We start from the raw sequence: 14,403 nt of genomic DNA, 5'->3' as shown, positions 1-14,403 counted from the left end.
CAGTCAAGCTGAAATGATAAGGATCTGACTGCAGTTATCTTCATACAAGTGACTCTTAAGGACCTGGGAAGAGAGATGTTTGTGAATTGGTTAGTGCCACCTTCTGATTCTCATGTTTCAACAGCCAGAAAGTCCTTTGTGTTTGAGTTGAATGAATGTGCTTCGAGTCGCATACTGAAGCTAGAGAAGGATAATCAGAGCTTGCAGAACACAATCCAAGAGCTGAGAGATGCCTCCTTGACCTCCAGAGAGAGCAGCCTAAAGTTTGTGGAACTGGAAAAGGAAAATCAACAGCTTAGCAAAAAGGTAATTTACTCACAGGAGCAAACAGAGCTCTTCCGTTTTTAAACGCAGTGCACACAGGGCTGTACGGCATTCCTGAATGATGAGGGATTACAGGGAATTCACCCATGTTCCCAGAAGACTGGGCAAGTTTTTGGGCCCATCTATTTAATTGCATTCTAACATTGGTGTATTCTGTTGCCTTCTACTTCACTGCCTACTTACGTGCATCATTGTAAGCAAAAGCGACTGTTCGTGTTTCCTAAAAGCTGTCTTTCAGTGCGTGTTTGCCCCTGCCAGATTGTACTGTTGATTGTGTCCCTTTTTGTCATCTTATGGCAATCACTACTAGGCAAGGAAGCCATGGCCACATTGAACTCTTTTGTTTGTTTGAAAGTTTTAATACTGTTTCCATGTAAGTCAAATAAATCACACAGGTGAATTCAGGTTAGTATATTTTTAAATAAGTCTTTTTTGCTGTCCGTAGTCCTGGATCAGCTTTCTCTTTGGCTATTTGAAGTTCTCTAGTGTCTCCCTCTCTGCAAAGATCTGGGTTCTTTTAATCATTGTAACAAACATGCAGGTCATCACTTTTTAATTTTATTTTTGTATACATGTGTGTTACACTCTATTATTAACTCTGATTACATTTAGCTCAAATGCCAGCTCAGTGCTTGTCCTTGTGAAACACAGTACTCAGTTCACCTCCAACCACAAGCTTTATTTTTGTCTGGCTAGTAACTTGCATCCTGACCTCTGATTAATTGAGCCAAATGCTGGTGGGGAAAGAGGATGCTTGCTAGTCTGAGTATAAAGAATTTCCATGTCAGTTTTTTCCACATTCTTACCTTTGCTAAATTATCCAGAATATAAGGCTCATTCCTCCTTTTCCCATTACTGCTGTAACCTGTGTGTATGTGAGACGTTGATACAAAAATTTCAGTCCTCTCTGGCCTGCCTATGGGCTAACTGAATGTTTTAAAGGACAAGGGGAGGAAGAATCTGGACATGAAATGCTGGTCATGGATTACCAGATTGTAACTAGCAGAGTGCCGGTTTCTCTGCCAAGGAGAACAGGTATCCATCACTGGATCATTCCATCTTCTGCAGAGATTCTTTTGCTAAGTTGAGAGACCAGTTCTGCTTCTTGGCTTTCTTCTGTGAACAAGGAAAACTGCAAAAATTCAGTTCACTGTACTCCTCCTTCCACACTCCCATTTATGATCTGTTGTGTATGAGTAATTCACTCCAGCTCTAATTTACATGCTTAAAATTTGAGATCAAGGCCTATAAAGCACTCAGCAGATACCTGTGGTATACAGCAATTTAAGTAACTTGAACAACTGTGGTCAACCTTTGGCTTTGCCCCAGGCAGATTCCTGTGGGCACCTCTTATTATGGCACTGTATTGGTGCCAACAGTTGTGACTCCAGAATTAGTCTGATGTTTTTGATGATGATTAATGCATTGACATGGTGGGGTCACATACAGGTCTGGTAGTTAAATAAGGCAAAACCCAGTAGTGGGGAATGCCTGTGCGGTGAAAGGGGGGTACCGTATGTATGTATCAGACTAATGAGGAAAAAATTGCGTGAACTCTTCACCAGAGAGACACAGAATATGATGGGAGCTGTTGACTGAATACCACAGGCCAGTCAAGTTGTTGATGGACTTCACCTCCCATTCAGGGAGATTTGGGAAAAAAAGGTAGTGGACAGTATTCTATAATCTGTGCGAGACATACAGTTTTCTCTCGCTGTACAGAGACCTGATATATGATATGTAAAATAATCTTGATTTGACATGTTTGAATTTGTTTTTTTTTAATCTTCTCTTTCTCTAACATGTTTTTGTATTTCTCTCACACGTGTATGCCCTTAATTAGAGGGTATGCCTGTCCACAGGGGGGTGTGCTAGGGGAAAGGGGGATAATAGGGGAAGTCTCTGATTCATTGCAGAACGGTTACTGCAGTAGGCCAAGGAGAGGGCAACAGTTCTTAAGGACTGGTAAAGACAAGCACGTATAAAGTCACAGGACAAGAGACAGAGAAGTGTTTTTTGCAAATGCTGTGCGCCTTTGTAAGTTTTTTTGTAACTTTCCTGACATACCCATAGTAAAATCTTGCCTCCGTAAAGTTGTTTAACTGGAGTCAGATTTCATTCACTGTCTGAGACTTTCAAAAACTGTTGTTTGAATATGCTTGGCTATCTACTGATCTGGTGCTTGGAAGGATCATGTAGCCAGAACAGGATTATTCAGGTAGTACAAGAGGAGATGATATGAAAGAAAAGTCACGTATATCTTTTTTTCCTTTCTTGCAAGGTTTTCAGAGGAGCTAATAATAGAAAACCCTCCTTTCAGGCACAGTGAAGTAGTAGCAGTCCAAGTCCCTATCTGTTTTCTCTGCATTCCTGAGTTCTTGGACTGAAGCAAGCTGTAAACAGTAGTTTCCTACTTGCCTCCAGTTTTCTGGGAGGTGCTAATGAAGACCAGCTATTGCTGAGTTACTGAGTTTGTTCCAGCTTTCTCTGAACAGCTCCTTTGAGACCAATGAACCTTAACATGGTTACATTTCTAACTGTTAAGCCCTTCTTATCTCCAATCTGGGCAGCCCCTGCTTGTTTAAACACTTCCTGTAATGAGGCACATGTTGACATAGGCGGAGCCCAGCCTCCAGCTATTTCCCACTTGTAAGAATTATTGTTAATACCTTTTTCATTGACATTTTCACTGTTGGCAAAGTTCATAATACCAACACAAAAAAATGAGCTGATACTTGTGCAGAGCTGTAGGTGCTCACAGTACTTCACAAGCATAAAAAGGATAACTTCCTGACGTGGGGAGCCTAGCTCTCTGAACCTCTTGCTTCTAAAGACTGAAGAGCTACTGCTTTTCAGTGCTTAGTGCATTATGAGTACAACTTTCAAAAGGAGGGAGTAAGAAGACATTGTTCATTGTAGGACTGGGACTGTATTCACAAATCTTTCAAAGCCAGTATTGTCACCTGCTGGGGAAAACAGAGGGCTAACAGGGCACAGGGAGAGGGAAGGTAAACTTGGAAACTCAGTGCTTTTTCCTCTGTTCCTGTTTTTTTTTTTTTTTTTTTTTTTTTTTTTTAATTCTGTTGCTCACTGAGTTGTCTTAATAACTTTCTCTGCATTCACTGGTAGATTAAGGCCATTAGTGATGGAGACACTAGGAGGAGGCAAGTCCCTCAGAAAGGTGAGCACCAGAAACTTAATCACTGACGACAGGAGCACAACAGGGCATTCAGGCAGGCAGGTAAAGCATTTCTTACTGCTGGGCCTTCTGTGCTCTGATCTTAATAGGCGTGAAGGAGATTCTTGGCACTGCGAGAAAAACAAAACAGTCCATTTCCTCCTCTGAGACTGGCAAGCTGCAGAAGGGAAGGATTACATCTTTCAGCCATAGTCCCCATCTCATTCCTCTCTGGTCTTCAAAATAGCTTGAAGTGCAAACAGTCATTGTGTCAAGCTGTGGCTGATGTATTTTAGTGTGTTCTCTCCACACAGATTGAGAAGTTGCAAAATCAAATTGAGAAGGAGAAGCAAAGTAATCAAGATCTGGAGACCTTGAGTGAGGAGCTGATAAAAGATAAAGAACAGCTACAAGTCGTCATGGAGACTCTAAAAGCTGACAAAGACAGACAGGTGCAAACTTTACATATGTAATATAAAAGCATATGCTCAGTAGTGGTAATTTAGTGATGCCATTTAGAGCATCTGGTTCTCTCAGGGAGATAGGGCAATTTGAGAGCTATTAAGTGCAGGTTGAACTTGTTCAAATGTAGGTAAAAGGCTTCTTCAAGCAAAAAAGCCCAGCGTGTTTTGCTAGCTACTGCTCCTGTTACCATAGGGGGATCTTCAGGCTGTTGTAAGGACAGGCCTTCCCTCTTTGGGGAAAAAAGCTCTGGATCTTACTAAATGGGATACCAACTGGTTTTCGGATGTGCAATAAAACCCCATTTTATTGCAGAGTGCCAGCTGTATGTCCTAATTGGTTTGGTTGGGGTTTTTTTAGCCACCCAACCTTTTTTGCTCTATTTTAAAAAGATGCTGAGAAAGCATTTATGTCTTCTGGATTGATACTTTAAATGCCCTTCGGCTTTTACTGCTGTGCTGCAGTTCATATGCAGTGCCTTGAGACTATCCTATTACAGGTTCGTGCAAGGTATCATCTGTATTTATTTGACTAGTGAAGAAAATACAGACACAGATCATTGGAGACTGGTCTGTATATTTTCAACCTGTATTAAAATTTACTCCAAGTTTTGTGGGGTGAAGATTAAATAACAAAATGTCTTACTTGTGTAGTGCTTTTCATCTTGAAGGATCCTTACCCAGACTTCTACCTGGGAAACTGCACTTTACCACCAAAGTCCTACATTTCAGTTAGAACACATACAGACTCTGTGGTAAGAATTAATGAATGCTTCACAGGTAGGGCAGGAAGTAAAACCAGAAGTATCCTCAATTGTCAGAAAATGGCAGATTACGATTTTTTCAGGTCTAAGTCCTTTTTGATTTCTGTGGATGTTGTCTAGATAAGAATCAAATGCAAATTGCAGTCTAAATCACAATTGCTTCAGCTGAAATTTGACCAGTGGGGTAAGTGTACTGTTCTTACAGAAAGTGTGTCCTTAATGAGATCTGTAACTGCTATAAATTTTCAAACGTTTTGGGGTTTCTGACACCTTATGAGAGCTAATTTGTGTCTTCAGATCCCAAAGATTAATGTAAACCTAGACAGAAAGATACCCTTTATTAGGAATGATTCCTAACAAAGCATCTTCTCCAAGGTGTTCTCTGAAGGTCCCCTGGCTACTTTCTCCCTCTGCCTCGACCTTCTTAGCTGGTAGCAGGAATATAGCACTATTTTTAATTTGTTAGAATCACAGTTTACCAGAGGTAACAATTTTTTTCGTTAGTTTGGGTTGTTGGTTTTAGTCAGGGAAAACTGTTGAGAAATTTGTCTTGCATTAAATGGACGTGGTTTTGTTAACAATCATCTGTCTGCTTCAGGACTAATTTATACTGCATTTTGTAAGGTAGATGAGTAACATTTGCATGACTTTTTTACTGTTTATGTAGATAAAGGACCTTAAACAAGAAAATGATCACCTTAATCAAGTGGTCTTATCCCTGAGACAAAGATCTCAAGTGAGCAGCGAGGCAAGAGTAAAAGATATTGAAAAAGAGAACAAGATCCTTCACGAAACAGTTACAGAGACTAGTAGCAAACTGAGCAAGCTGGAATTTGAGAAGAAACAATTGCAAAAGGATTTTGACCAGGTTAAAGAAAAAGTGGAAAGAGTAGAAGAAATGGAAAAAGAGCTCCATCGGCTGGAGAGGGAGAATGAACAGCTCACAAAGAAGGCAGCAGCAATGAAAATAGTGACAGAAAAAGTGGAAGTTCTTGAGCAGGAGAATGGGGATCTGGAAGTGGAAAACAGGAAGCTAAGAAAATCCCTGGACACATTGCAGAATATTTCCATCCGGCTTGGGGACCTAGAAAGGGACAACAAGCAATTGGATGAAGAAAATCTGGAGCTTAGGAGAGTGGTGGAGACCATGAGATTTACCAGCACAAAAATGGCACAAATAGAAGCAGAAAATAAAGATTTGGAGAGGGAGAAAGAGGACTTAAGAAAGAATGTGGAAATGTTAAAAGCAATGAGCAAGAAATCAGAGAGGCTGGAGCTAAGCTATCAGAGTGTCAACTCTGAAAACCAGAGACTTCAGCAAATCGTGGAGAACAGCAGCAAAAAGATCCAGGAGTTAGAAAAAGAAGTACAGGGAATGGAGAGTGAAAATCAGGTCCTCCAGAGAAACCTTGAGGAGCTTAAGATTTCTGCCAAACAGCTAGAGAGGTTAGAAAAGGAGAACAAAGCCCTAGAACAAGAAATGTCTCAGCTTGAGAAAGACAAAAAAATGCTAGAGAAAGAAACAAAACGGCTTTGGCAGCAAGTGGAGCTGAAAGATGCTATTTTGGATGATAGTACAGTAAAGCTGGCAGTTGCAGAGAAAGAAAACAAGACACTAGAAAAGGAAATTGCTCGATTCAGAGATTCATCTAATAAGCTGAAAGAATTTGAAAAGGACAATAAAGATCTCATAAAGCAAGTTACAATTGATAAAAGAACACTAGCTACATTGAGAGAGGTAAGCAAAATAATAGTACTGGTTTCAATACGATGCTGTTTTTTATTTCAGCTCTGTGAAGTACCAGAGGGAGACATCTGTCCCATGACTATTTAGTACATGAACTAGGAGATCTTCACAGCCTTAACAGCCATCACTGGATAGTGTTGCCTTGGAAAGTGGAACCTACCAAAAACTGCAATGTAGCACTTTGTGTCCACAAACACAATGTCTCCAAATGACATCTTTTTTCATGCAGAATAGGGTTTTGACACAGCTCCCACATGGTAGCTGTAAACCAAAGACTTTGATACTTTCTCAAACCCTATGACCGCAAAATTGTTTGCTAACATGAGAGCTCCAACAGGGGAGATTGACTCTTAAGCCAAGAAATTAGAGCACTTGTTGGGGACACATTAACATCCCTGTTCTAAAACAGACTTAGCTAAGACAAGAACCATTCCATATGACCAATAACGGCTGCACCAAATTTTTGCTCTACAACTACCTACAGCGTTTTTCCCCAAAAGCTTCCCTGCAGAGTGAGAGCATGCTAAGCAGCTCTGTTAAGCAGCAGCTATCTCTTCTAGCACCCCTCTCCACTGCGGAATGCAGTAATCGCACTTTTCACAGTAGTGATCTTTTAAAAATACACAATTAGCATTAGGACATTGGCAACTAATGATGTGTGTGCCAGAACCTGACACTCTTATAAGTGGCCAATGAGCAGATTCAGGTTATTGCAACTTGCTCTCATGCCTGTCCCAGCTGCTGTTGTCCTGCCAGACACAGGATTTCCTGTGAAAGAGCATTCAAAGGAAAACGGTCAATGCTGCGGTAGTTCAGTGAAATAAATAAGTTTAGCAAGACTAATGCAGTAAGCAATTACTTACTTGAAGATTTATTTTAGTTTTTGAAGCATTAGTGTAATTTTGAGGAGGAAAAAAAGTTTATCAGAAACATTCGAAACAGTCCCAAGTTGTGTTTCTATCCAACTTTCCTTAAAAATAAACAAAATAATAGCATTTCTGAGAAGGCTCCTTTTTAATCTTTCCCTTCTCAGACTTCTGCAAATTTCCAGTGGTGCAGACCCATACAGAAGCGTATCTTCTTTTCCTTAGTTACTTTCTATAGATTCTACAGAAGGAGTTCATGGATGTTGAAGGGACCTGTTTACAGACCACGGACTGGCACTGACCCTAACCTTACCTTTTTTCCCCTTGCCATGTGAATGAATATGTAGCTAAATTTGTGATATCAGAGGACTATTGAGTACCTACAGTTTATGTTTAACAAAGTATTTTTTTGAAATTTTATTCTTGCATCTGTTTGATATCCAGGATAATTTTTTTTCTTACTTGAAGTGCTTCAGTAACTTTGTTGTTCTTTCTTCATGCCTTGTTTAAGAAAACTTTTGAGCAAAAACATGAGCAATGTAGTTCTCTATGGTACATTTGCATTTCAGAGAATTTTGAATGGTAGGAATCTTTGAACTTGGCTATGCACCAAAAATGATTTGTCCTTTTTAAACGTGCAAGCTGGTATTATGTCTTCTCAGGCCATTTCCACACAGACCACTTTACTAGGCATAACAGCAAAGCATTGTCCCGATATATCTTCTGGTACAACTCCATCAAATCTCCTCCTATGACTTCCTTGTCTGGTTCTGCTTAAGTTTCTTCCAAAGAAAGCTAAATGAAACCAGAACGGGCCAGTAGATACCGGAATAAGTGGTATCTTAAGCTCTGGTACCAAGTGGTACCAAGCTCTCTAGTCTCCAGAGCTGTCCCGTCTCTTACACAACAATGCAATTATGCTTTTTTAATTTTGCCAGTAATTTACCATATATCAGAAGAGTCAATAGTGAAAATGCACTGTTACCAAGTCCCTTGGTAATAACATCTTAACCATATTACCTCAGGAAACTTTCATACTGAAGTCCTATCACTCCTCTGTGTGTGTACCAGTGTTGGCTGGGCTTTTCAGCAGGGCTTTTTGTCCTAGCTGAGAGGTGGGAACTCCCTCTGCTGGTGTCCCCTGACCTGCACACATCCCTTCTGTGGCACAAGGGCAGGATGTCTCCTGGCCTGCACACATTCCCTCTTTTGGCAGGTGGGCAGGATGCCAGTGTTGGCAGAAGTAATTCAATACAGTGAGCAAGACAAAGGCCAAAAGAAGCATTCTTCAGATTTATTCCAAGTAAACTATAAATAAAAGCAATCAGTTTAATTTTACGCTCAGCTGTCACTGGTGAAGAATTTTAGCTGACCTTCTTGGAACTAGGTTTTTATCCAATGACTTTTTCAGTACTTTTAAAAAAAATCTATAGTGCTGGATAATTATCACCACCCTTTGCACAGCAACTAATCACGTTAGTGCTGTTACAGGATTTGGTCCTGGAGAAGCTGAAGAGTCAACAGTTGTCTAGTGAGCTGGACAAACTGAGCCAGGAACTGGAGAAGATAGGATTGAACAAAGAGCTGCTGCTACAGGATGACAACGGCAATGACGACACGTGAGGAAACTGAGCTCTCTTAGTCATTCTTTTGACTCTGCAGGCTTTTCCTCAGCCTAACTCAAGCCCTTTGCCTTTCTTTTTGCTTCTCATCTGTCTCACTCCAATTACCCTTACCAATTCTGGACTTAAAGCATATTTTTCTGCATCAGGCTTGGCAGTATACTGCAAGTTTTGCAAAACTTTTTCTTGGATGGAAGGAAGAAATGCCATTTTCTCTCTCCATGCTAGCCAGTGTTACTACAGTCCCCCTCTACTCCCCAGTAGAGTAGCTGGGTTGCTATTTCAGTCTGTATTCCTCCTCGTATTCTCTTTGCAAGTAAGAATAGTGTCTATTAAACAGTGTCTGTTATTACTCCATGTAATTGGTGATCCAGCCACCTGTTAATGTAAACGTAGATGTTGCCTAAGAAATTCCTGATTGCAAGGAATTCCTTTGCAAGTCCTATAGTAATGAACAAAGAAACCCTAACAACCCATGTGTATATAGGCCTCTTGGTAAGACCTTATTAGAGAAACATACCCATCTCACAGGAGTGTTTAGAATCTACTGCGGATTTTTCTCCTTGTCAACAATGTACAAAAGAGCCATGAGAAGAAATTTCTGTAATGTAATTAGGGGAAAAAGAGAAAAAGTTATTTTCTTTTAAGTTATGTAGCTCTTAGATAGTTCTGTAGAACCATGCTGGCATTACCTCTATTAAAATAGATTGGATTTTCCAAAAGCTGGTTCCCCAGCTATAATATATCAGTAGCAATCTGCGGCAGTAAAGGAAATAATTTTCCTGAAGAAGCAAACAAATATAATGTAACACGGTGAGATTTGGAATGGGTTAAGGTGAAGTCTCCTATATAGATGGTGGCTCATATCCTAGTGGCAGACATTGGAAAACTACTCTCATATCTTTCAGAAAATACAAGATTCTGGAGAGCAAAACTGAATCGGCACTAAAAACAACACTAGCTGTGAAAGAGGAAAAGATTGCAATGCTGGAAGCTCAAGTGAAAGACTCTCTGAACTTGAACCAGCAGTTACAGAATGATCTAAATATGGTAAGAGGTTAATTGAATTTTAATTGTTCACGATGTGGTTCTGCACATTCACATGCATTTATTTATTTATTTATTTATTTTTAATCAGCAAGGACAAGTTATCTCTACTTCCCCCCACTCCCCAATACATGCACTTCCCAAAAACCTTTTTCTGCTTTCTCTTGTCCGTTTCTATATAATGGCACCAATTTCAGAAAAATTGTTGGGCTGGGGGCATGGCAGGAGGTTTTTTTACATAACCGCTATTTGCAGATCTCTGTTTTCCCATGTTTTTTTCATTGCCACGGTCTTGTTCTTCTGCCTTGTTTAATGAAAGCATAGGCTGAAGAAGACTGCAGTTGAAACATGTCACCTAAGAACAGCCTGTTTGTTAGGTGACAGTGAGCTTGAGTCAAAGGGTACCTGACTGGAGGCCAAGAGACATGGATTCCTCCACCTGTCTGTGTCTCAGCTTCCCCATCTGTGAAGCGAGGGTAATGGTTGTTGAATCCCTTAAAGCCCTACAGTGTAAGAGAGGAACTGCATATCCCATCATTATTAATATAAAATCCCACTGTTAAATCAGTGTTGAAGGTTGTTGCTTGTTGGCTTTGCAGGTAAGGAAGGACTTTGATGCACTTAAGCAGACTCAACGGGATGGGCAGTATGCTCAGAAGTCACTGAGGTATTCTGCAGAGAAACTCATTCCCAACCACCAAATGAATGAGAAATTGGAAACGGGGCACCGAGAAGCTACTATGGAGCTGCTGAAACTGAAGGACAGGGCAATTGAACTGGAAAGGAATGTAAGCCTTCTCCTATTTCCTGTTATCCCTCAGACTTCCCTTGCGATCATGAGTGGGTTGCTGGGAACTGGATTTTTGAGCTTATAGGAATCTGGTGGGTTTTCTGGAGCACAGAAGTCTACCAAATTCCTCAGGTATCTCTTAGGACTGTATGGGACTTTAATGCTATATATGTCTTGTGTAACATCATTGCAGGGATTAATCCTGTGTATAACATCTGTCCTACCTTCATTTAATGCTGGGAAGAGTTTGCTTTTGCACATTTGTTGCAGAATGATCATCACTAGTTGGTTCTCATCTTTCATAGGACTCCAAATGATCAGGACAGCTGTTTCATTTCTTCCTGTCACACCTTCAATGCCATCTCTCTTTCAGAATGCAGCCCTGCATACTGAGAAGCAGCTGCTTAAAGAACAGCTGAAGCATTTGGAAACACAGAACGTCTCCTTCAACAATCAGATCCTGACACTACAGAAGCAAAATGTCTTCCTTCAGGAGCACAACACTGCCCTGCAGACGCAGATGGCCAAACTCCAGGTCAGGACAACCTTGCACCTCTGTGCGAGGAGACTGGATTTGATTACAGTAGTGTGGAGAAGATGACAGCTAGTAAGAAAATGTTTGTATTGGTAGGCCAACGTAGTGATGTAAAGATGAGGCCTATAAGGTGGAGCTTAGTTTGAGGTCTGAATTTCTCCAAGCTAGGAGGGAGATTGGCTCTGTAGTTAATGCCTGGTAGCTGTCTTCATTAAGAAGGTAGTTAGAGAGAAATTTTTAAAATCAATACAGCAAAATCTGGATGTGTTGTTCCACAAGCTGCACTTCTGGAATAAAAGATCTTTGTTCTTTTTTTCTGTTAATGCTATGCCTGTGAAAGAGCTTGGAAGAAATGGGAAGAGGACACTAGTCAGCTCCCAAGAGGCATTGTAACAATGAGTTCCAATCACAATTTTCATACTTTCAGACAAAATGTCAAAGTTGCCAGTGGAAAACAGATACTCTTAAACATTAATTTTGAAAAAATAAACTTAGCTTGAGAAAGAGAACAGTTTTAAAGGACAACATTGGATTAGCTCTAATTTTTTTAATGTGAATTTCTCTTTTCAAGCTTTTCCTCTTGCATGTTCACAGATTTTTTTTTTTGTTCTCTTTAATTATTTCTCGCCTGTAATTGAAGTATATAAGCAACATGTACAATCAATGCACTACCCATCTACCGAAATCAGACTTGTTAGGAGTGCTGCCCCAACACATAGCGGTGCAGTTAATTTTGTTGAGTTTGGGTGAACTTAAGTTTTCATTACTTGTACACAAACGTGGGGTAACTTTTGGCTTTGTACATGATTGTCAGAGATGCAGTTGAGTTGCAAGTATTCCAGCTCATCTTGGTCTTCACGCTCAAGAGGTTCTGCTAGTAAAACAGTGTTTTTTCAGTTTGGAGGTTAACCTGCTACTTTTCGGACTGCTGATAGCATGGTTTTATATGGTGCATACTACCAGCAATAATACCAAAATGATGCCAAATTGTCCATAGATGTCTTAAGTCTACAAAGCAATGGATGCATTCTTGATTAACTCTATTCAGATACAAGCTGCTACTACATGTTTGTTGTATGTACCAGTAGGTGTAAATAAGTAATGCTTGCTTTTTATTTGAGAAACTTTAGGTAGAAAATTCAACCCTCAGCTCCCAGAGTGCTTCACTGATGGCCCAGAATGCTTTACTCCAAAATCAGCAGACAGCCAAGGAGAATGAGAATGAAAATCTAGTGAAACAGAAGGAGCAGCTGAAAGCTGAGTATGAGTCGTTGCTTCAGGACCATGAACACCTTGCTTCACTGCATGAACGGCAGTCTACAGAATATGAAATGCTAATAAACCAGCACAGCTGCCTGAAAACATTACACAAAAACCTGGATCTGGAGCACAAAGGTCTGAGTGAGAGGTACGCTCACTGGTCAGGGGTGTAGTGTAGCCAGGGTGTGCCCATGTTGCAATTATAGCCTTAAATGTTGGTCTCCAATTACAAATGGAAACTACTAAGTTGTTCCCCTGGAAAACTGTCTTCTCATTCTTGCTATCATTAGGAGATTAGCTGAAAATATTTCCAAAGCTGTAGGTTTTAGACCTCTAAAGGTGGCAGACCACAGATGACTCTGGTGATATTTAGCAACATGAGCTTGAGTCTTGGGGATGCTTTGTCAGAAGTAGCTTAAATGCCTTTACTACATTTAAGGATCTGTGCTATAATAATATGCGACCTTAAAAAGATTCTCCCAGTTCTACTGTGTGGGGCATCTTTTCTACTCATACAGTAAGGTCTGCAAGTCACCTAGATAATTACCTAGTGTGAGTAGTATGTATCTTGAGAAATTTAAATTATTGAAGATTGTGCGTGGCATCAACCTCATGACAAAGGAGGCTCTCTGAAGGAAGCCATATTGAGCTAGCTATGAGATAGTGATGTATTATTTATTTTCTTCTAGTTCTCACAGTCTAAGGCTTTTGCTTCTGGCCCTTCAATTGAATTGTGAAATCAGAGTAATCTGTTTATTGTTTAATCTCTAGTCACTGTCATTTTCTGACAATTGTGTGTGGATCAAACAATATATATAATGTACTACTACATAATGCCGCTCTGCCGACCCCTCAAAACTTTTCTTATACAATTCAGTGATTTTCCTCAAAATATCTGTATTTAGGTTCAATTTCTGTGCAAGAGCATGAGTTGGGTTCAGAGCAACTCAATGGTGAGCTTTGAGGGTGGATTAAAAACGGGTGCTAGACTTTTCTTTCCTAAAGGCTAAGGAGCTGGCAATACAATGTGCGGTAGATTTTGATAAAGTACAGAAATAAGCCTATTGTGTCCACCAGGGCTGTGTGACAGGACAGCTGCTTGGCTGTCAACTAAATGAGCTGTAAGTGATTACACAGACACTGTTCCTGCTTACCAAGTCTCGCTCAGACTGATTAATGGTTCTCATTGATTCAGGCTTTGCTTGAGATTATCACACTGTGGTGTGTTGGGGCAGTTTTCTGGGTTCTTTCTTTTCTTGATGAGTACCAATTATTAAACAGTTCTAGCCTAAGGAAAAAGTGGTTTTCTAAAAATACATTATCTCTAGTGATAAGTGCTCAGATCACCACTGTAAACATTAACAATTTGGACTGTCTGTTACAGAGATGTGACTGCCAGTGAGAGAGGGGAGCAGATGGTGGCGTTTTCTATACTCAAAGCAGGTTGATTTTGGCAGTTTTAAGAGTGCAGTGTCCTCCTCAGCAGATCAGTCTCAAAAGATGCTTAGCAAGGTGATTTGTCCAAGGACAGCCTGTGTCTCTATTTGGCTGTCAGAAAAAAGAGACAAGCCACTTTTTTTGTGTGTGTGTTTTGTTTTCCTTCCATCATGTGCTATGTGCAGTTCAGCTGGCTGAGGGAGCAGAGGGGAGAAAATCAGAAAAACAGCTGTAAGAAAACCATTTTCTTCTGCCACTCTGAGGCATTTAACTGCTAAGATGAAATATCTCACTTTCAACTTCAGCTAGAATGCACCACCTGCTAAATTTTCCCAGAGCAGCTCAGAGCAGCCAAGAAGTTTGCTTGTGCAG

The 14,403-nt window shown here is 40.4% G+C and overlaps 1 protein-coding gene across 1 annotated transcript in view; it reads left to right on the top strand.

The window, feature by feature from the left end:
* The window catches only part of CCDC88C (coiled-coil domain containing 88C), a 101,244-nt gene that overhangs the window by 67,615 nt on the left and 19,226 nt on the right, over positions 1–14,403 (top strand). The window contains exons 13-20 of the mRNA XM_050898460.1: positions 125–306; positions 3,817–3,954; positions 5,395–6,465; positions 8,832–8,959; positions 9,871–10,012; positions 10,609–10,797; positions 11,173–11,334; positions 12,465–12,742. Of these exons, the coding sequence (XP_050754417.1) occupies positions 125–306; positions 3,817–3,954; positions 5,395–6,465; positions 8,832–8,959; positions 9,871–10,012; positions 10,609–10,797; positions 11,173–11,334; positions 12,465–12,742 (2,290 nt within the window). The remainder of the gene's footprint in view (positions 1–124; positions 307–3,816; positions 3,955–5,394; positions 6,466–8,831; positions 8,960–9,870; positions 10,013–10,608; positions 10,798–11,172; positions 11,335–12,464; positions 12,743–14,403) is intronic.

The sequence above is a fragment of the Gymnogyps californianus genome, chromosome 5 (assembly GCF_018139145.2).
Source record: "Gymnogyps californianus isolate 813 chromosome 5, ASM1813914v2, whole genome shotgun sequence".
Taxonomy (NCBI): Eukaryota; Metazoa; Chordata; class Aves; order Accipitriformes; family Cathartidae; genus Gymnogyps; species Gymnogyps californianus.
This window is presented reverse-complemented; position numbering and strand designations above follow the sequence as displayed.